The sequence below is a fragment of the Anser brachyrhynchus genome (assembly GCF_964034855.1).
Source record: "Anser brachyrhynchus genome assembly, chromosome: 24".
Taxonomy (NCBI): domain Eukaryota; kingdom Metazoa; phylum Chordata; class Aves; order Anseriformes; family Anatidae; genus Anser; species Anser brachyrhynchus.
In genome coordinates, this window is record NC_137717.1 from 55,365 (window position 1) to 76,152 (window position 20,788).

Here is a 20,788-nt window from a genome sequence, read left to right on the forward strand (position 1 = left end):
CGAGGTGCGGGATCGGTTTTAGTGCAGTTCCAGCCCGCCGGGCAGCGCGTCACAGCCAACGGCACCGACCCGACCCGACCCGCGCAGGGCAGGGAGGCGGGAGCAGCGCCACTTTCCCCCGCATCGCTGCTGTGGGACATCAGCTCTGACCCGCGTGTGGGTTTCAGACCAGAGCATCACAAGGCACAGCAGATCGTGAAAAGCAGCGTCTCCGACCCCCCCCCCCCCCCCAAAGTATTACAAGGTTACTGAAAAAAAATGTAGTAAGTTTACAAATGCAAGAAAAAGCTTGGCACACGTTAAAAAGAAGGCCTCAGGCAACAGTTTCTGTCCAGAGCCCCACCCACAGCAGTAAATGGACAGTGACAGGTTGATCAGATTGGGCAGTTTTGTAGTTAATGAGCTAACACCGGGACACAGTCGAACCCAGGATGCCCCACATGGCTCCAGCCTGCGGGTGGCTGCCTGGGCTCCTGCCACAATTTAAGCCACTCCTGCCATCCCGTGCACACACCACAACACAAGAGCGAAGGGCGCCCCTCCCTCCTCCACCCACTACCCCCGGCTATACAGAACCTCTCTTGCAGCTGTTTTTCCATGCCTTGAGAAGACGACAATCCCTGAGCGCTCAGCTACTGCCTGTCCTCTCTGACCCCTTCTGCTGCAAAACCAGTGGAAGGAAAGCAAATGGAATGAGTTCTCCACATGCACACAACCAAGAAACACCACTTGGAAGTCTGAAGCCATTGACTGCAGGACTAACAAAAGATGCAAACAAAACAAACTCACAAAGCTCTGTAAAAGATAGGAGAGATGATCTACACTAAAGCTGTGCTACCCAAGGAGCTGGAGGGAGGTAAGCGCTTGGTTTGCTCTGTTGCTCCTGGCTTGGAACACAGAGGGGGCTGAAACTGCCAGCATGACAGGAGCTTGGTCTCTAATGCTGCCTAGAAGCTTTGACACTTTCCACAGCCACCACTAAAAGTGCTGTCTGTAACCCAATCCTGTAACTACCACATGCCCCTTGGAGTGCTATAAAAGTGCAGAGCTAATGCATAGTTATAAAGTCCATAAAATAAAAATCCCACAGGTAATTAATCTCACTAGAGCAATTACTAAAGCTACACTGGCTTACCCAAAGGTCCATCTAAACTCAGCCTGTAGCCATGGATAAAGACAGAAGGGCTGGAGCAGGATGAGGAAAGGGTACAGGAATCTCATGAAGTTCAACAAGGCAAAGTGTTAAGTCCTGCACGTGGGGAGGAAAAAATGCCAGACATCAGTACATGCTGGAGGCCACCCCGCTGCAAAGCAGCTCTGCAGAAAAGAACCTAGGAGCCCTGGAAGACACCAAGTTGAACGTGAGCCAGCAATGTGCCTCTGCTGTTAAGAAGGCTAACTATTTTTGGTTGCATTAGGCAAAACATTGCCAGCAAGTCAAGAGAGATGACCCTTACACTCCACCCAGCGCTGGTAAGGCCACACCTGGAGTTATGTGTCCAGTTCTGGGCTCCCCAGTACAAGAGACCTGGACATACTGCAAAGAGTACAGCAGAGGGCTACCAAGACAATACAGAGACTGTCGTACCTCTCTTGTAAGAAGGCACAGAGAGCTGGGACTGTTCAGGCTGGAGAAGAGAAAGTTTGTGGGGAACCTTATCAATGGGTATCAATACCTGAAGGGAGGGTGCAAAAAGACAGAACCAGGCTTTTTTCAGTGGTGCCCAGTGCCAGGACAAGAGGCAACAGCTACAAACTGGAACACAAGAGGTTCCATCTAAACATCAGGAAGCACTTCTTTTCTGTGCAGGTGACAGAGCATTGGAATAAGCTGCCCAGAGAGGTTGTGGAATCTCCCTCCTTGCAGATCTTCAAAAGCCAGCTGGACATGGTCCTGCGCAACTTGTTCTGGGCATCCCTGCTTGAGCAGGGGGGTTGGACCAGATGACCTCCAAAGCTTCTTTCCAATCTCAACTGTTCTGTGATTCTACCCCCTCCCTAAAAAAAAAAAAAAAAAAAAAAAAAAGGCATTCCCACCACTTTTGATTTGGTCCAAGAAAACTGTGCTTCAGAGAGCAGAAAAAGCATCAACAGCCATAGCTGTTTGCAGCCATCTATTGAAGATGCTTAATCTCACCTATTTACAAGAATATGCTTAAAAACTCCATTTCACTTAACCCTTCCTTCCCCAAACTGCACTCACTGTGTAGTCAGGCATTGGAATGGAGTAGGAACAACTGCTCAGGATGTTTGCAGAAAAGGGACAATGGCGTTCTGGTTAAACAACTGCTTATTTGGGACAGTCTCCTGACAGTTTCTTTATACTGCTGGCCTTTAAAACTGCTCAGTTCTCAGCAGTTAATGCTCTCAGGATAATGCTGAACCTTCCCTTCCCAAAGGGAACTTCATCATGGCTCATCATTCAGTAGGACTTGGAAAATCAGAGCAAACATGGACCGAGTATTTCATCACCACTGAAGAGACACTGGAAGAATAAAGCTCTCACACCATGTGGGGTGGGAGTAGCCTTGGTATGAATGGGATGGGGGCACTGCTCATTATGGTGTCCATAGCCTGTTGCTCACATACTGTACAGGTAGAGCTCACTTCCAGAGACTCTGGTCCCTAATCCCCAAGTTAATCCACAACTGACATCTCTAAACTACACCATATCTCAAATGCCCTGTTCTCCACTCCTAATTTCACTGTATCAACCTCACCATCTTCACCAGATGCAAAGAACATGCATAAATGAGACAGCTCCCACACCATGTCACACAGGATAGGTGTCTGAGGCATCCAGGGAGCTGGGAGGAGGCTACTCCAGAGATCAAGCCTCCAGCCAGGTCCTACTTCCATGTCTACGCATTTTCAGCCACAGTCCCACTATGCACTGGTTGCCATAGCTGTCAATAAATGTCACCACAAAGAACTGGGATCCATGCCACAGAGTAGCTTACAGCTTGGAGCTGCTGCTGCTGCTGGCAAGGAGGTATGGAGGACACCACTCTTGGAACGGTCTGCATCTTATAATCCGTGGCATGAAGATGAGGAAGAACTGCTGCAATCAAAATAGATGTCTGAAGTGTTTGGCCATCTCCACGGGGGCACACAGGTGCCTTTGTTTTTAGGTCTGCATGTATGATTTTGCTCTTTGCAGTCCTTCCTTCAGAAACTGGAGGTAAGTTGCAGTAGAAGGGTCATCAAAATTGTTTGAGAAACTAAAGACGCTACTTTCAACATCTTCAGGCTTCATAGAAGTAATATCCAAGAAGTAGTTGGCATTGATATGGTGAATCTGGGAAAGAAAACAGATGAGGAGAGGAGACTTTAAAGACAAGCACAATACCTCATCTACTGCCTTGGACTCTTGCCAGGGCACAGGTGACAATACTGTAGCAACTCTTAAAGAATCTCAAACATTTTGCAAATCCTAATTCAGCATCCAGGACTCAGGTTCCTATTTTAGTCAGAGAAAGATGTGTGAAAGACAATGGTCTGTTCTTCTCCCCAGAAGTGCTGAGCCCTCACTTAGGTTAAGAAAAATATGAAGGTGATTTGGAAAAAGTCATGCAGCCGTAAAACTTGGCTCTGATCAAGGGCTAGGGAGATGGTAGCCCACCCATGCTAACTGCTGGGGTGCATGTTCTCAGACTAGCATAGCTGCAAAACCAGTGTGTGAGCTTAAAATGCTGCTGTGCCTTCCATTTCCCCAAAGGATAAAGGACAGGGGGATGTGTGGCCACTGACCACAGAAACCCTTACAGGCTGTAACTTCTTGAGCAGAAGCCACTCACCAGTCCGCAGCCCGGTTTGGAGCAGAGCCACTAAAGAGACAGCAAGGAGTCACTGCAAGTATTACTAGCTAAGGTCTGGGTAGTGCAGGGGACAATCAAATTAGCAATGGCAGGATCCTCCACTGCCGGCAGCCAGGCCACTGACCAACAGCAAAGCCCCACAGCATGAAGCATCAGGAGCTGTTGTCGTTCTCCAAATCCAAGGCAGAAGGGGTCACTGGGGAGCACAGCAAAGCCAAAGTGTGTGGACTTGTTAATGGCTGATCTGCTGTGAAAAACTCCGGGAAGCAAGATACAGGTAAACGTACTTAGAAGCTGCTGTCAAGGAGAGAATTAAGCAGAACATTAACATAAGGGACAATGGATGCAGGAAAAAAGCTACAATGGCTTTTCAAACACCACCAACTCCAACAAAGGTCAATGAGGAAATGTAGGCAGACATGTGGTTCATTTTTTATTGTTTTTCCCCCTTAATGTTGTTGCTCTGTCTCAGAATAAAAAGACATTTGTATCAGACTTCTTGGTAGAGCACTTGCTGCTGTCTGCCTGTCACAGCATCCCTGAGAGCAAAGCACAGCCCCACAAAGGTCTGAGGAGCCAGAGAACAGCTGAAGTAGCACAACTCTCGCTTGAGACTCTGCAGATGAAAACACATTCTGGTGGGGAGAACCAAGCCCAGCTGAAGGGGTAATGAACATACCACCGTGCCATTGGGGAGGCAGATGATCATCTCCACGGGGAAATTGTATTTCTCAAGGTGCAGGTCAGCCAGCTTGCTGTAGAACTCATTCTCTCTGTTGGTCTGTAAGGAGAACCCAGAGAAACACTCTTACATACACCAAAATGAGCAGAATGGAGTGGAAGGAGTAAAGCTAATGTGGGATGAGGGGGCAACCCAAAGAGCCACCATGATAGCTGTCTCAACTGTCATGATCTGCTTTACTATTCCCTTTCAGCCGGTGTCCCCTCCTCACATTTCAGCTGTAGCTTTTCTCCCCACAAAATAAGATCATCCCATTACTGGCAGTTCCCAGTCACATGAACAGTCCAACCCTAGCTTTTTGTAATGTCTCCAGCTCTGTAACTGACCCCAGCTGACAGCACAGGCCCAGGGGCAGGCTCACAAGAGGGGAAAGGTGCGATCAGGGAATCGGGATTCAGAGAGTTATTTTGGTTGCTCCCTTGGGTACAGAGAAGTCAGCTTGCTGATACCACAAAAAGCCTTGGATGGGGATATGGCAGTGAAGCATCTGGTTTGTTTTTTAATATTGGCAACAGGACAGAATGAAAGGGTTCACTGTGCTGTTTTCTTAGCTTGCCTCCACCTAGTGTTTGTTTTGCCACTGCAGTTGCTAGGTCACAGAGGGCTTGGAACCCCCATTGGTACAGGTGTGAGCTCTCCCCTCCTGCCAGCACCTCCTGGCACTGTGTTCACCAGCACGGAACACAAAGAAGGCAGATGTGGCTCCAGCACTCACCTGCAGCTCTTCCAGCTCCTTTACCAGCGACCAGCTGCTAATGAAGCTCTCATTCAGCAGAGCAAGGATGGGCGAACTTTCCAGGACAGTCTCCCGGAGAGTTCGCCCCGAACCTGGCATACAAAGAAAGGCAGACAGCAGTTTGCAGTGACTCCCACGCTGACTATTGCCATGATTCATGCCACTGCTTGAGTTGCTGCAGCAGCTGGTTTGAGCTCCCCCCCAGCCTGGCATATTGTCGAGTCTCCCCTTTGCTGGCAGTTTTCCATTGCTTACTGCTTCCAGTGTGTGCTGCTGGCAGAGAAGGCTCACCAGAGCAGACCCCATCCACTTGAAAGACAACACAAGGACCAGAACAAGCTTGTCATAGAAGTTGACTGGTTTGGTGCATTTTGGAAAGGATCAGGCTCTGCACATCTACCCTGAGTGCCTCTTGCTTTTCATACTGAGCAGAGCAAATAAGACTAAAGATATCTGCACCTCTCCCACCCATTACTCCTGCCCAATGTGGTATGCAAATTATTGGGCACGTTGGGGAATGGCTACACATCAGGACAATTTCAATCCCACCCCTGGCTCTGGCTTCTCCTGTGCAAGTGTTAACAACAAAGCAGAGAACAGCGTCCATTTTACTCCACAGATGCAGCTTCTACCCTAGCAGACTGAGAGGGGAAGAGAAAGAGGAAAGACCAGATCCACAGCTCACCCTCAACAAAGTCACATGAATTAGCGAGTTGGTCGAGGACTTGTCTAAAATGGACTTAATCCTGCCTCTGGGGACCTAAGCTCTGATCAGTAATTCCCCACTTCCAGCCCTTTTCTGTGCAGGCACCCAAAATGAGTAATAAAACATTTATTTATCCCTGGCTCCTGACCAGCTCCCTGACACGCAGCCCTTCTCAGATCCTGAACGAGGTGCATCATTCCTCCAGCCACTGTGGTAGTGTCCCTCACCTCAGCAGGACTGGTCATCCAGGGCACCCCAGAGCAGGATCGAGTGCACCAGCTTCTTTTCTGCTTTTGCTCTCTCAAAAGCTTGTGTGAAGGGAAAATAGGAGACCTGGAGGCAGACAGACGGCTTGAGAAACAGACACAGAACAGCTCCCACATATGAGTGGGGTCTGAAGGAACCAGACCTGCCACATCCCACAGGTGACATACACAGATCTGCAGTAGTTTCTGTAGATCAAAGCAAATTACAATTGTCCCTTTCCCCAGGGACAGCTTTTATCTTCCCTCACTTCAGGGACTACAGTGGGCAGACAGGCATTTCCTAGGCAGGAGCAATCTCTTCTCACCCTCACTTTCAGCTGGTCATCTTGTTACTGCTGCTCAGGTAGGATGTAGCACAGCAGATACTAAGTCTGAAGCATTAACTGTGTTGCCATGTGACACAGGGTCTTTCCTCTGGGAAATGTTCAGGAAGCTAAAGTTACCCTCAGGCCTGACAAACAGCAGATGAGCTCCTAACAGCAAGGTGGGATGTTACTGGTACCCACAGAGCTCCAGATTTACACACTGCAGACAGCATCTGCACAATTGCAGGCAGGCTGTCTGCAAATGCACCTCAGCAGCCTATGAAATCTGGACTTCAAATATTTACTACAAAACCTCACTGAAATGGCCTAAAAACTGTCTGTGAGGGACCATGCAGTGAGATCGTTTCAATTACTCAAATGAAGGGAACTTTATTAACATCTTGGCAGCACAAAGGGACATTTGTAAGCTCAAGCACAAGAAGGCAGCCACTGAAATATTCCTTTAGCCAAGGAAGCAGTGACAGGCAGTTGCCACTGCTCCACAGGCTACTGATATGTTAAATAGTTTAGGTCACCCAATGCTATTAATTTGTGTCTCACTGCAGGATGCAGCAGCACAGGCAGATTGTGTGTTTTCTGCTGATAAGGAAAGCTTGATCCAAAGGCAGCTGAAATTTGCAAAAGCAGCGCCAAAGAAAAACGAGTTCAAAAGCTGTGCAATTACCTGCCTCACACAGAAACAGCATTGGTGGCTACTGATAAGAGGAAGGAAGGATGAGCCTACATTTACAATACAAGTCTGGGGCACACGACATCTAGGCCTTGCTCCTGCCTGTGCTGCTGTGCAACCCCAGCTGGCCTTCAGAGATGCTGTTCTCCCCCACCTGAAAACTGGAGGCCCATCAAGCGACACACGCAGTGCCTGGGAGGCACACATTGAGCTCTGACACCCCCACACTACTCTAAGTGCTGATCAGTTTATGGCCTCTGGCTTCTGCTCGTCCTCAAGGTGGAATGGCCATCTCAGTAAAAATGACCTGCCCTAATTAAACATGTCAAGGAAGAGTACAGCCCCTTCCTCACCTTCTTAAATGGATACATGGCCACTTCCAGCTTCTGGGCTGCCACTTCCCAGGGGATTTCCTGCTGCCAGGTTATCTCTTCAAAAACAAACTGAATAGGCTCCCCTGAGGGATCTCTGCTGTCAATCACATTTCCGTTTTCATCATAGATCACAGAGGGGACTGAAGGCCCTGTGGATTCCAGCTCCATCTGCAGGAGAAAAAGCTCAGAGTTAGAAACTGTGGATATCCCACTCCTGTTTATTTTGTACCCCAGAACAGGATGAAGATGCAAATTAAGACTGTACAGCTTCTAATGAAGATAGAGCTGGATCTATGTCTCCTGGAGCTGCACTTTAACAGTTGCAGATGTGTTTTATAATTGGGGATTAACAGGAAAGCATCTTCATTTCCTTCAATTATTGTCTGCCTCTGCTTGCTAGGTTGTAAATGCATGAGACTTCTTCATTCCATGTTGCCATCTTCCCAGAGGAGATTTTTGATTGTGGGACACCAGCCCTTTAAAATCATTGGGATCTGCAGGGCTAGTCTCATTCATACCATCAACAAAGCCCTTATACAGCCCATGGCTAGTCCGAGAGGGTGCTGTTCAGGGAAGCTGCTCAGGAGCTTCCCTGTAGCTTAGAGCTCAGGTACAACAAATTATTTTTTAAGTTTGTTTTCATGACTTTTGCTAATTAAAAAGGTAACATTGATCTAGATTAGGAGAAAATGGTTCCGTTAAATTCAGGCGTTCACAATACTGATTTATGTTTCCTGTCCCAACAGCTGGGATTACCACCAAATATCTTCATGCAGTTTCTACATCCAGATACACCATTGTTCATACATCCCCCTCTGGGCCCACCGCCTGGGTTTAGCTCCATTTTCCCCCTGCCTGGCAGACAACTTTTTAAAATGGAAAAAGTCGCATGACTCCAGGAGCTTAAGATTCAACCTGGGGCGGGGATCATAAAAGCTGCCAATAGTAAGCCACATTACTGCGGAGGACATACACAGATCACCTGAGATTATATCATTATATTGGAGTGTTGAACAGAAAACTCTGAAGAGCAGGGATAATTGAGGTTATACAGCTCAGGCGCACGGCAGCACGAATTCCTGCCAAGATACTGCATGCATACAGAAGACTGACTGTGGCTACAGACCTGAGGCAGGTAACCTATATCCACTTCCATGTTGCTGCTTTCACTCGCTCCGTACAGCCACTCCATATCAACGTTCAGAGACCTGCAAGGTGAACCCAATATGTTCAGAGTCACCCAATACTAAAGCTGTGTATGGAAAACCCCAATGCTCCTCTTGCAGGGTCATCATTGAGGCCCAGAACCACTAGGTCCTTGGAGATCACAGTGTTCCCTGCACAAGACTAGCAACACTAGATCCCTGTTAGCTCAGCGTCCAGGCACCTACTGAACCCTCTGGGCAAATGCATTCATACCTTTGAGTACTGTCAAACTAAGGGAAGAAGTATATTTGCACACCCTTTCCTGACAACACTTAACTTGCACATTCTGATCCTGCTGAACTTTTAAAATTGTTTTTTTTTTTTGGAAGCGAAAGGCTTTTGCAAGGAGTTCTGGCAGGGCCATAAGTGTCTGCTTGCTCTAACAAATGCGCTGACAGAGCCATAAGGACTGAGTCACCAGGATAATGTCAGAATTTTCACTCCGGCCATCACGGACAAAGAGATTTTAGGCTTCTTTCCCCTCAAATGCTTCCAGCTGCTTGCCAGAGAGCAGGAACGAGCCAGCATGAAGCTACGCACACAAAACATTAACCTGTGAAATGACAATCAAAAATATTTTGAAGCATGAGCATCAGACTTTGGTGAACTTCAGTGTTTTCAGCCAGGCACTAAAATCACTAGGGGATGCCTCTTCACACCCTGCCGGTCTCTCCCCATGCTCCAAGCACAAAGGGACAGTTACTGGTGAGTGATGAATCAGACCCTGAAATAAGTCAGGGATCCTCAGCAATTGTAGAGATGCATTTGCCAGTCTTACAAACTGCAAAGTTCATTTCACTCAGATTTTCCAGGGACTTGGCTGAAAAGCATCAGCTCATCCAGCGCTAACACCCAAGGAGCCTTCTTCAGTTTGCAACAGGCATTTGACATGTGTAAAAGTCCTTACCACAGCCAGGGACTGCTGGAACAGGTGAAGAGGATCACAGACAGCTTGCAGAAGTGCTAATAATGAAGATGCTGCTGCCTGTCTCTTGGACAATACTGGGAAAACTTAAATTCACTATCCCCATGTGCCTACCCATGTGGTTGCAGGTACCTCCCTTCTGAAGTGGTTTGGCACAGGACTGCTCAGGCTTGGATTCTCAACTGAAGCAAGTACTGGTTGCAGACAAATTGCACAAAGACACCTATCGCCCATGCCATGCTCCATGCCCCCTCCAACCTCTGTCCAGCTTGTTCCTCCTCAGGGACAAGCCCTTGTCATTCACTGCCTCTTCCAGCCTGATGCCCCCCAGACCTGTTGATAAACAGAATCTTTCCTGAAAAACTGCATCAGATCCAATCTGGGAGCAGCTGTATCTACAGTATTGAAGACTGGACAACTGTGATGACCGCTAGGAGAGTAGAATGTGTGAGGAAAACAGATAAGCAAACAGCAGAACTAGCCTGCACAGAGCTCAGACTGCAGATATGTCTTCCCTGTGCAAGCCAGGATACCCATGTACCGCAAGGGACATTGCTCTGCTCAGGACACCCATATTTTTAAACAAAAAGAACCCACCAGTCTCCTCCCACACACGTCCCCCACCTCCGTACAGGACAGGATCCCAGAGTCCCTGGATTCCACTGGCTCTCATTTATAACTGTCCTCAAGTCTGTTCAGCACTCAGAAAAGAGAGAAACAGCTGTACCTGTTGTTAGGGACAAAGAGCTTAAACTCTCGGACATGGGAAGAATCCTTGGAGAGGATGATGTGACCTGTGAACTGGCCTGGAGAAAACCAGAAGGGGAAGTTTGGTGGCTCATTCAGCTGGAACTCAGCGTGGATCCTGAAATTAGAAGGGAGCCATCAGCTCCAGTGCCGGAAGGAAAGAAGGGATCATGTACTGCAAATGATAGCAGGGAGAAGTGATCTCCAGGCACCAGATTTACAAAGCTAAATTAGGAGAGAGAGGTTCAGTTCAAAAAGCTTTTGATGTCACACAATAAAAAGGTAAAAGAGTGGAGCAGATTTCCTGGATCAGCAGTGTTTCTGGTACTGATGCCTTTTGGAAGTGGGCAGTAAGTGCACATCCAGGAAGGATGAATTACATTATCAGTCCTTGAAACACAGGAACAGACTAGAACTCCCTCAGCCTCCCTTCCATCCTGATCAGGCAAATAAAATTGTGTTTAACAATCACAGCAAAACATGAGAACAATTCCACAGAATCCTCCCCCCGCCTTGGAGAAACACTCTATCCCATGATTAAACAAAATCTAGCAAGTTCCTTTGATAATCAGGCTCTCTCTGTTCAACAAGGGACATTTCTATGTCAAGGGCAATAGAGGATGGCTCCTGTCCTGGGCCCAGGCAACAGTCCCTGCTTCACCAGGGACTCAATGCCACTGGGATCATGGGCGCCTCCTTTGGGCACCAGCAAAGCATCACACATGGGCAAGAGCTGACTGGGTACCACCCTCCTCCTAGAACTGCTTCACCTCCCTCCCAGCCAGAGCACATCTGGTCTTGTCTGGGAACATGACTGCAGATCCAGTACTATGGCACTGGGTCACAGCAGCTTTCTCCACTCCCCTGAGATACGGTACAAAATCAGAGGTCTACCCAACACCTCTAACAACCTGGACCCCTGGCCTTACCTGAATGCTATGGCATAGTAGAAGGTGCTGATGGCTTGGATACAGGCCACAGATCCTTGGGGAGCAAAGCGGGTTTTTACAAAGGGGCGTGGGTGGAACATGCTCAGAAGTCTGTGGATTGTGATCTAGGGGAAGAATTGTTAGAGAACAAAAATGAGAATGGTTCCCCTAGTGCAGATCACAGGTCAGATGCAGCTCCAAAATAACTACCTGCCAGATCAGGAAGACAAGAAAATTGCCATGGCTTAAAAATTAGCTCTGAGACTTGCCTAGTCACAAAGTAAGGAGATAAAACTAGAGACTGGCTTTAAAATAAATCCATCCTCCATGTTTTTTATGCTATTCCCATTGTTCCAAGTTTCCATCCTCCCAGTCAGGTGAATGTCTGAGTATGGTAAACTGATCTATGGGGCTGTATCCAACAATACTACTTAAGACTTTCAAAGAGTGGGTATGCAATCAATAAACACACCAGGCTGTGAAGGTATATCAATTATGTGATCACAAACACCTATCTGGGCACCCCAGGTGAATGCGATATAAACACCTGGCTTTACAAACTATGTATACACGTCGCTTCAGTTGTCAATGAAATATCTCACCTCCAGGGTGGCAAAAAGCAACTGTTCTGCAAAATACAATCACCTCATTCAAGTGCTTCCAAACACTTAAAGCAAGATGAAGTTACTCTGGTCAGCTCATCTGTCTATGACAGACACACAGAGCTTTTGCCTGCTCTCAGTTTTTACCTCTGATTTAGAAGACAGTACTCCTGGCTGTACATTGCAGCCTTTTAGCTGTCTTTGAAAGTCCACGGAGACATAATGTAACAGCCTTGTCCACGCAATTAATCTGGGCCATAAGGCAGTACACATTTATACAAGAGCCACCTCTCAAATATACAGAATTCAAGTTTTATATCTCACCTCTTTGCCCTTGGGAGGTGGAGGGTAAAATCTGTTGTTGGAAAGATATCCAGTGAAGATGTTCAATTCACTAGGTATTATCCACCACGGATCCCCAAGATCAAGTTTATTCTTCGGAGGAAGAAAGGCTTTAAACTGTTTGGCAAGCATTACACTCATATGGGCTGCGGGGGCAGTCCAATTCCTCAGCCCAGACAGAGCAACGTGAGAAATCTGTCAACAAAAGATAGCATCAGAGCCTAGACCAGACTCCTCAAACATGCAGCAATGCTGATGGATATAACTATGCTTTGGAGGAGAGGGGGAAAAAAAAATCATGTTTAAATTCTTCCCACCACCCCAAACACATCCAAATAGTTCTGTCAACTTTCAGTTATGTGAGCAACAGAAAATGGGAGACAGTGGAACAGGCCAACTAACACCACTGCTTTTGGACTTTGTTCCAGGAAAACCACCTCTAATGTCTGCTTCAAGCTTCCCAGGAAGGGCGTATTAATTGGGACTCAGCACTGAATGCATTGAAAACAATGCAACAACGAAGAAAGCAATGAGTTTGCTGGTCAAAGCAAATACCACTGGCCGGAGCCAGACCACCTCGCTCGTGCTTATTCCTGATTATCACACCAGCCCATAGGATGTGTTCATACTGGAATTTCTGGCCATACATGTCCTGCGTGATACGTACTCCCAAGAAACCATCTTTGCTCTTTGTCATCGTTTCCATTACCAGAGGCTGGAATTTAGCCACAATGGACAATGTCTCCCCGGTTGGATCAGGCGTCTCTTCCTCTTCAAATTCTGAGACAGGAGTAACCCCTAGACAAAGAGGCAGGAATTTAAGCAGCTGTTTCAACTTCCTCCCCTCTTCAGCCATCTGAAGTGATCATACATTTTTTCCTGGCTAATGCAGGAGCACTGGGAACTTCCCAGCTGTTACCATGCTGTATGCAAGGGAACACCCACCAGAACTCAAACCCACTCCAGAGACTGGCTTCTGCCACGTGAATTAAAGGGGAGCCCTTTTTTCAGTGGATGACACTGCAAACCCCCATGGCTCAATTAAGCACTCTTATGTCACCTACGAGAGGACACACATGCTTTAACCAATTCATTACAGCATAAGCAAACAACTCTCTGTATTTCAATTGTACTGTAAATTCTCCTGTACATTATCATAACCACATTTCCTGTTTGGCACTACCAAGAGACATTTGCTACTGTCTCCCAGCATGATCTCTCACAATTGCTATCTGAGAGAGACTGCTATAGCCAGAGAAGCGTATGAATGAAATAAGACTCACTAATAATGTTGGCCTAGGCTGGACTGAGCTTTATTTGTTGCATTCACCCATCCCAAATCCTCTGTAAACTCTAGACAAAGTAACTTACATACTTTGCTAAGTCCAGCAATGGAACCCTTAGTCTTACAAAAACTGAACTTTGTGAAAGTGATGTTTACTGCTTAAGGCTCTTCAAAAACATGTAAAGCATTACCAGCCTCTTTTCATGTAAATAAGACCCAAAACAGCACACAGAAAAAAGTAAAGACATCAAGAGAAATTGCTGAGGACACTAACTTTGGCTTTTGCTCCATCTATGCAGAGAGAATTCTGCAAGGTAGAAACCTACCTGTCAGCTTCTCAGCTATTGGCTTGAATTCTTCTGGACTGAGGTACAGATCATCGTTTGTGTCCAGAGAAGAAAAGAGAAACAGTCCCTCGCTTCCCAAAGACTTCAGTGCCAGCTCCTAATTCAGGAAGAAGAGACAACTGAGATTTCACTCCTACCTCTCAAAGAAAATCACTGACCCCTCTCAGCTTCAGAGTTCATTTGCATTCTTTCCAGCACAGAAACACAGTGATCAAATCAAAAGATTAATGCCCTTTGGCAAGATTTTGTGCTATTTACAGTAAGGATCAGTGTCCAGGAATAATAGCTGGCATCAACATGTTAAAACTACATCTGGCTAAGTAATTCAAACTGAATGATTTGCTCAGAGTCAAATGAAAAAGTCTATTGTCAGAAAAATTTCCAACTTTTATAAGACACTCCTAAAACCGTGAATATTCAGGGCACCAGGAGATCCTGATTTCTGTAATTAGCTAACGCATAGTGAAACAATGTCAGTCAAATATGTGACTAGTCACATCACAAAAACACAAAGGAAGTCAATTGAACCCTTGTACTTCTGCAAAAAGTAACTTAAACTGGGGCCAAGATCCATACCAATTGTATGGTGCACGCTGTCCTGCTGCAGCCAGTTGCCATCCAAGTCTCCAGTGTCAGGACTACGCTGAGCATTTTGACCCCTTGCTCCACAGGGACTACAGCCTACCCATTCTGCCATACGCTGGGAGCCACAACTCAAACCACCTTCTCCAGAAACCCTACACAATCCCAGCCACCCTGTGCCTCAGTTTCTCCCTCTGTAATACTTAGCGGGACAGCCTGCAAAGCCCAGGTGGAGGTCCTCCAATGGAAAACAGCACCGATGTGCACGGAAATGCAATGTCTCACTTGGAACAGTTCCTGAAAGACTAAATTATTCTGGTCATTTCCAGTCTGCAGCACTCACAGCACTCAGCTTCACGTCAGTGCCTGGTAAAATTATGGAAAAGTTGATCCTTGAAGTTATTGAAGCGCACCTGGGGGACAATGCAGTCATTGGTCCCAGCCAACATGGGTTCATGAGGGGCAGGTCCTGCCTAACAAATTTGATTTCCTTTTATGATAAGATCACCCATCCAGTCGATCAAGGGAAACTGGCTGATGTAATTTTTTTGGACTTCAGCCAAGCTTTTGACACGGTTTCCCGTAGGATCCTACTGGACAAAATGTCCAGCATACAACTTAACAAAAACATCACACGATGGGTGAGCAATTGGCTGACGGGCAGGGCTCAAAGGGTTGTGGTAAATGGGACCACATCTGGCTGGCAGATGGTCACTACTGGGGTCCCTCAAGGCTCCATTTTAGGGCCAGTCCTCTTCAATGTTTTTATAAATGATTTGGATATAGGACTAGAAGGTGTTTTGAGCAAATTTGCCGACGACACCAAACTTGGAGGAGCTGTGGACTCGGATGAGGGTGGAAAGGCCTTGCAGAGAGATCTGGACAGATTGGAGAGCTGGGCGATCACCAACCGCATGAAGTTTAACAAAAACAAGTGCCGGGTCCTGCACCTGGGATGGGGAAACCCTGGCTGCACGTACAGACTGGGCAACGAGACGCTGGAGGGCAGCCCCGCAGAGAGGGATCTGGGGGTTGTGGTTGACAGCAAGTTGAATATGAGCCAGCAGTGTGCCCTGGCAGCCAGGAGGGCCAACCGTATCCTGGGGTGCATCAAGCACGGCATTGCCAGTTGGTCGAGGGAAGTGATTGTCCCGCCCTACTCTGCGCTGGTGCGGCCTCACCTCGAGTACTGTGTGCAGTTCTGGGCACCACAGTACAAAAAGGACGTGAAACTGTTGGAGGGTGTCCAGAGGAGGGCAATGAAGATGGTGAAGGGCCTAGAGGGGAAGACATATGAGGAGCGGCTGAGGTCACTGGGCCTGTTCAGCCTGGAGAAGAGGAGGCTGAGGGGGGACCTCACTGTGGTCTACAACTTCCTCGCGAGGGGCAGTGGAGAGGCAGGTGACCTATTCTCTGTTATCACCAGTGATAGGACCCGTGGGAACGGTGTTAAGCTGAGGCAGGGGAAGTTTAGGCTGGACATCAGGAAGAGGATCTTCACCGAGAGGGTGGCTGTACACTGGAACAGGCTCCCCAGTGAAGCAGTCACTGCACCAAGCCTGTCTGAATTTAAGAAGCGATTGGACTGTGCGCTCAGTCACATGGTCTAAACTTTTGGGTAGACCTGTGCGGTGCCAGGAGTTGGACTTGATGATCCTCATGGGTCCCTTCCAACTTGGGATATTCTATGATTCTATGATTCACTGAAGGGAAAAGGACAACCTGCAGGCAGAATGAGAAAGCTCCGCACTGGGAAGTCAGACAATTCACATCACTTCCAGCCAGCCTACGGCAGATCCCCTGTGATCTATCATTTTGGGGCAGCTTCCCCTGTCACCCAAGTAAAAGCCTAAAGCTGCAAGGCCAAATACTCTGTAGTATGCTGTTTCACTGTGTTTATTCTCTATTGCCTGCAGCACTGTTACCATCCCCAGAGCTCCTGAACTAGTTTATTTTCCATCTGTTGCCTGCCAGCCTGAAGCAGAACTAATGCAGCCTGGAAGTCAACTGCAGCAACAGAAGAACTTAAGAGCCTTCCAAGGTAATTTCAGGACTGAGAGACAAAAATAAAGAGCCTGGAATATAAACCAGAAACATGGACCCAGACACAACTGGAGAAAGACAAGGATCCAAAACATGGAACACAGAGGAATACACAGGAACTACACAGCTGAAAAAATGAATGAAGGAACAAGATGGTTATTTATCTACATACAGGAGCAAACCACTCAAGAATCCCCACAGTCCTGGGGACAAAACTCTGCCTTTATAACCCCAACAAATGGGAACAAACATACTTGGCCGTATAAATCAGTAGCAACATTTTCCTGAACAACTGCCCTGTTACCTGACAGCCAGATGCCAGAGTCATGTCACGAACCATTGGGCCAGGCTTCAGTATATTTCTCTGCTCCAGAGCTTGCTTGGGCATAGCACATACTGCACTAATCTTGCAAGGGCCCATGTGATCGCTCACTCTCTGGGAGCAAGCACACAGTACAGGGAATTGCACAATGACATCCTGCTCTGCACAGGAGGCTGACCTGGATGTATACTAGGCTCTGAGGAGACAGTCCACTTCCTAGTCCTCTCCACAGAATATTAGAATTATTAATCTTTCAGAGTGTCTCTTCTTTTGCACGTCACAGACACAGACCTCAAGGGATGGAAGGCAAATGAGTGACCAAGTTTTTGGCTGGTTAGACCACCTGCTGCTGTAGTATTGGGAAAAAGACATGATCATTTGCTTAACAGGGCTGAAGGCAGAATGAGAATCAGTTATGCTCTCTGAGTGCATCTAAAATGGCAGAATATGAAGGGAGGAATATGGGTGCCTAGTGTTGCACATTATCATCCAAAACTCAACCTACAGGTAAGAATTGAGAGCGTACTCCAGTCCTCTGAGCCACCACTTTTCACGTTGGTTAAGCAATGAAAAAACATCAGCTGCAGAACCATCAGAAAATTATTCCTACGACCACAACCGGTCAGAGAGATAGACAGTAGCTTTGTGGTCAGGTGACTTACGGCTGTGCATGCATGAACACGTCTCATGAACGCCAGCAGCTAGCTGAATACAGCAGCCCTACAGGCCTCCTGTCTCCACCAAACAATGTATCCCTTTAAGGAGCCAGCTACAACAGAGAAAGATGTGCCCCAGAAAGTAGTGTCACAGTGTGTCAGCTCTGCAGGATCACTCCCTTCACAAATTCATTTTCATACTCACAAACTAGGGCTTTCTTGGTCATTTTGTAGAGGAAGAGAGCTATGGTGTTCACAAAGAGTATTCTTCTCCCACCTGCTTGTGGGTTGCTCAGCTAAATGGAAAAAAATAAACACCTTGGACTGTTCACATTTTGTTCCTATCTCCAGCAGTGCCCTGTCACAACTGTAAAAACACTTGTCTTTTTATTTATAGAAATACCAAAGCCTGCGTTTTAATGCAAGTCAACTGAATTATAAAAATTACAATCAGAAACAATATCAAGAGGCCAAATTTAAAAATAAAAAATTGCATTTTTCAGCTCCCATTCTCTATTCTTTTGCTACTTCCACTGACAGAGTCATTCAAGGCACACAAAAGCTGCATTTTTAGTATGAAAAAAAAAATCTGAGCATTTGGGGCCTTTTTTAAAGGAAATAAAGTAGCAAGAAAAGACATCTTTAGAGGCCATGCGAGGAGGTGTAAAGCATTATGTCAAGAACAGGGCTGGGTGTCTGATGCTCTTGCTTGTCCCTCCCTCTTCTGGCTGGGGCCACTGGACTCAAAGCAGATAGGGGAGGAGCTGGAGGCCCAGCCAGACACAATGACTGAGTTAGAAATAATCCTCAGGGCAAATCCTAAGCATGGTGGCTAGGCACAGCTCAAACCCGTGGGGCTGGCACTAAAGCTCTGCCATCATGGAGCTCATTGGGAGGTGCTTGTGTCCTGCACCTCACTGCCCTGCACAGGGCTGTGTGATGGTCACTGGTGTCTGGTGGTTACCTCAGCCCTTGGCAGCCATCTCAAGACCAACAGCGGCCGTCTCAAGCCTGGCGGTCACCATTAGTGCCTGGTGGTGCTCACAGTTCCGCGGCCGTTTCAGCCTGGCAGTGGCCGACACAATCCCAGTGGCGACTTCAAGGCCAGTGCCTGCCACTGCTCCAGAAAACCTCAGCCTGCTCTACAAAATCTCAAGCCCACAGACGGTCGCGTACGGTGAGCACCACAGCTCTATGGTCACCTCACCCACAGCCACCCCAAGCCCTGCAGCCGCTGATGGCTGTTGGCTACCAAACCTCTGTGGTTACCTCAGTCCAGAGACGACCACCTCCACCACAGCTGCCCCCTCGAGGCCCGCCGTCCCCTCACCTCTGCGGTCCCGTCAGCCCTGCGGCGACCACCACCGCCGGCACCGACCCCACGGCGGCGGCGGGAGCGACTCCTCCCGCCATTTCCGCACGCACCCTCCTCCATGAGGGGCAGCGCGGCTACAGGCGCCCCCCCCCCCCCCCCGCACCCCCATCTTCTCGGTACCTGCTGCCGGGCGGCTTCGGCGTCCCGGTAGTACTTGACGGCGGCCAGTGCGGCCAAGGCGGCGAGGGCCAGCGCCAGCCGCGAAGAAACCGCACCGGGCCCCGCCATGCCGCCACACTCAGCGGCGCCGCGCCGCCATGACCGCGCCGCCTCGGGGAGGCGTCAGGCGGGCAGCGCTAGCGAGGAGGGGCCGGGGCCGGGTGAAGGCCTACGCCCTGCCCGGTCTGCCCGGGCGGGGGAGGAGGGCCGCCCGTGGAGAGTTTTGTGCTCCTCGGAGGAAAAACTACTTTTTTGCTTTAAATTTGCTGCAGTTTATCAGCTACGTGGACTCTTGGAGTAGATTACTCTCCGTGTTTTTGTTTTTCATTATCGGAGAGCGGCGTGTATTTCCCATACACACACCAAGCAATTTCAAAAGTGGTCTTTGATTCTTAACTCAGTATATAGCCAAAAAGAGCTGTATCCAGCTTCTTAGGTAGCCTGGACGGCTTCAGGTCACCAAAATGAATACATATATTTTTAACAGATATTTGCAGTTTCACTTCCTGGCATTGACTCCACTGTGATTTAAGGTCCAGGACCATGAGGCTGGAAATTAGGAGATGGGAATGACTCAGTCGCTTTGCAGCCACAGGGCAACAGTGCTCCTCTGCAATCTGGTTGTAGCCATTGCGCTGCCATCCTGCAATGATCCCTGTAATCGTTCCTGCATGTCAGTCATCTGTGTGTCATTTCTGCCATCATGCTGGCCACAGACCTTTACAACAGCATGAAACTCTGTGTTCTTTGTGCTCTTCAGGTTCTTCTGTGTGGGTGCCACATTGCTCCTTAGCAGTGGCATGGCCAAGAGAGATATAAATATAGCCATTTTAATCTTTTCCCATAACTCAGTCTCCTTCTCTTACTTACATGCAACCACACTAAAATCCTTCCATTGCTCAGGAAAATTTAGGACTGTTTTTTTTTCGCTGCTGCAGGGCTCATGGTGCAGAATGTCTGAGTTCCCTAAGGGTAGATGGAAGTTGTAGCATTTAATCCTTTGAAGCTCTTGCTGTTTCCTAAGCCTGCCTAATCACTTCTGATTTAGGTTTAAAGAGTGTTGTAGTTAGGACAAGAACATGACCAAGAATCACGAAGAAAGCAGTGGCAGCTGCTCAAGGAAAGAGGAAGAGGCTAGTAATTCTGGGCAAAAAGGCAGGAGTGTGGAGTTCTGAGAAATTCCCAGGACAAACAGAAAAGCATTGCTTGTTTTTTTTTCTTGCAGTCCACAGTGAACAAGTACGAAGGGAGCAAGATAGAGGTGTTGAAAGGGAAATACAGCCTTCCCTTCCTCCCCTCACTGTTCTGCCCTCTGCAATAGATCACTGCACAGCCCTTAACGTTTCTCTTGCAGTAACGGTGTAAGCTTGAGCAACACTAGAAGAATCTAGATAGATAGGAGCATTGGGCCATCAGCAGCAGTGTGAAATTTAACAAGAACAAATACCGTATTCTGCACTTGGGATGGAGTAATGCTGCACTAAGTACAGACTGGGAGACAAGTGACTGGAGAACAGCCCTGCAAGAGAGCAATCTGGAGGTAGTAGTTGACAGTAGGCTCAGAATGAGCCTATGTATGCTGGGGTGCATTAAACATAGCACAACCATCTGGTCAAAAGAAGTGATTATC

At 47.8% G+C, this 20,788-nt stretch overlaps 1 protein-coding gene across 3 annotated transcripts; it reads right to left on the reverse strand.

Annotated features, from left to right (window-relative positions):
- Positions 1-5: 5 nt before the first annotated feature.
- On the reverse strand, positions 6-19,300 carry SELENON (selenoprotein N). Of its 3 annotated transcripts, none has more exons than XM_080566887.1 (12): positions 19,120-19,300; positions 14,001-14,118; positions 13,099-13,187; positions 12,372-12,584; positions 11,446-11,570; positions 10,497-10,634; positions 8,765-8,846; positions 7,618-7,806; positions 6,230-6,335; positions 5,276-5,388; positions 4,498-4,599; positions 6-3,298 (listed from the first exon to the last, which is right to left on the reverse strand). In XM_080566887.1, exons 1-12 carry the CDS (start codon positions 19,225-19,227, stop codon positions 3,128-3,130), a joined length of 1,554 nt encoding a protein of 517 aa, XP_080423013.1. In that variant the 5' UTR covers positions 19,228-19,300; the 3' UTR covers positions 6-3,127. The 3 variants fall into 3 exon arrangements, with proteins under 3 accessions (XP_080423013.1, XP_080423011.1, XP_080423012.1); XM_080566885.1 differs by having other exon boundaries at positions 13,057-13,187; positions 19,120-19,299; XM_080566886.1 differs by lacking the exon at positions 19,120-19,300 and adding an exon at positions 18,955-19,074 and having other exon boundaries at positions 13,057-13,187.
- Between the last annotated feature and the right edge of the window lie 1,488 nt (positions 19,301-20,788).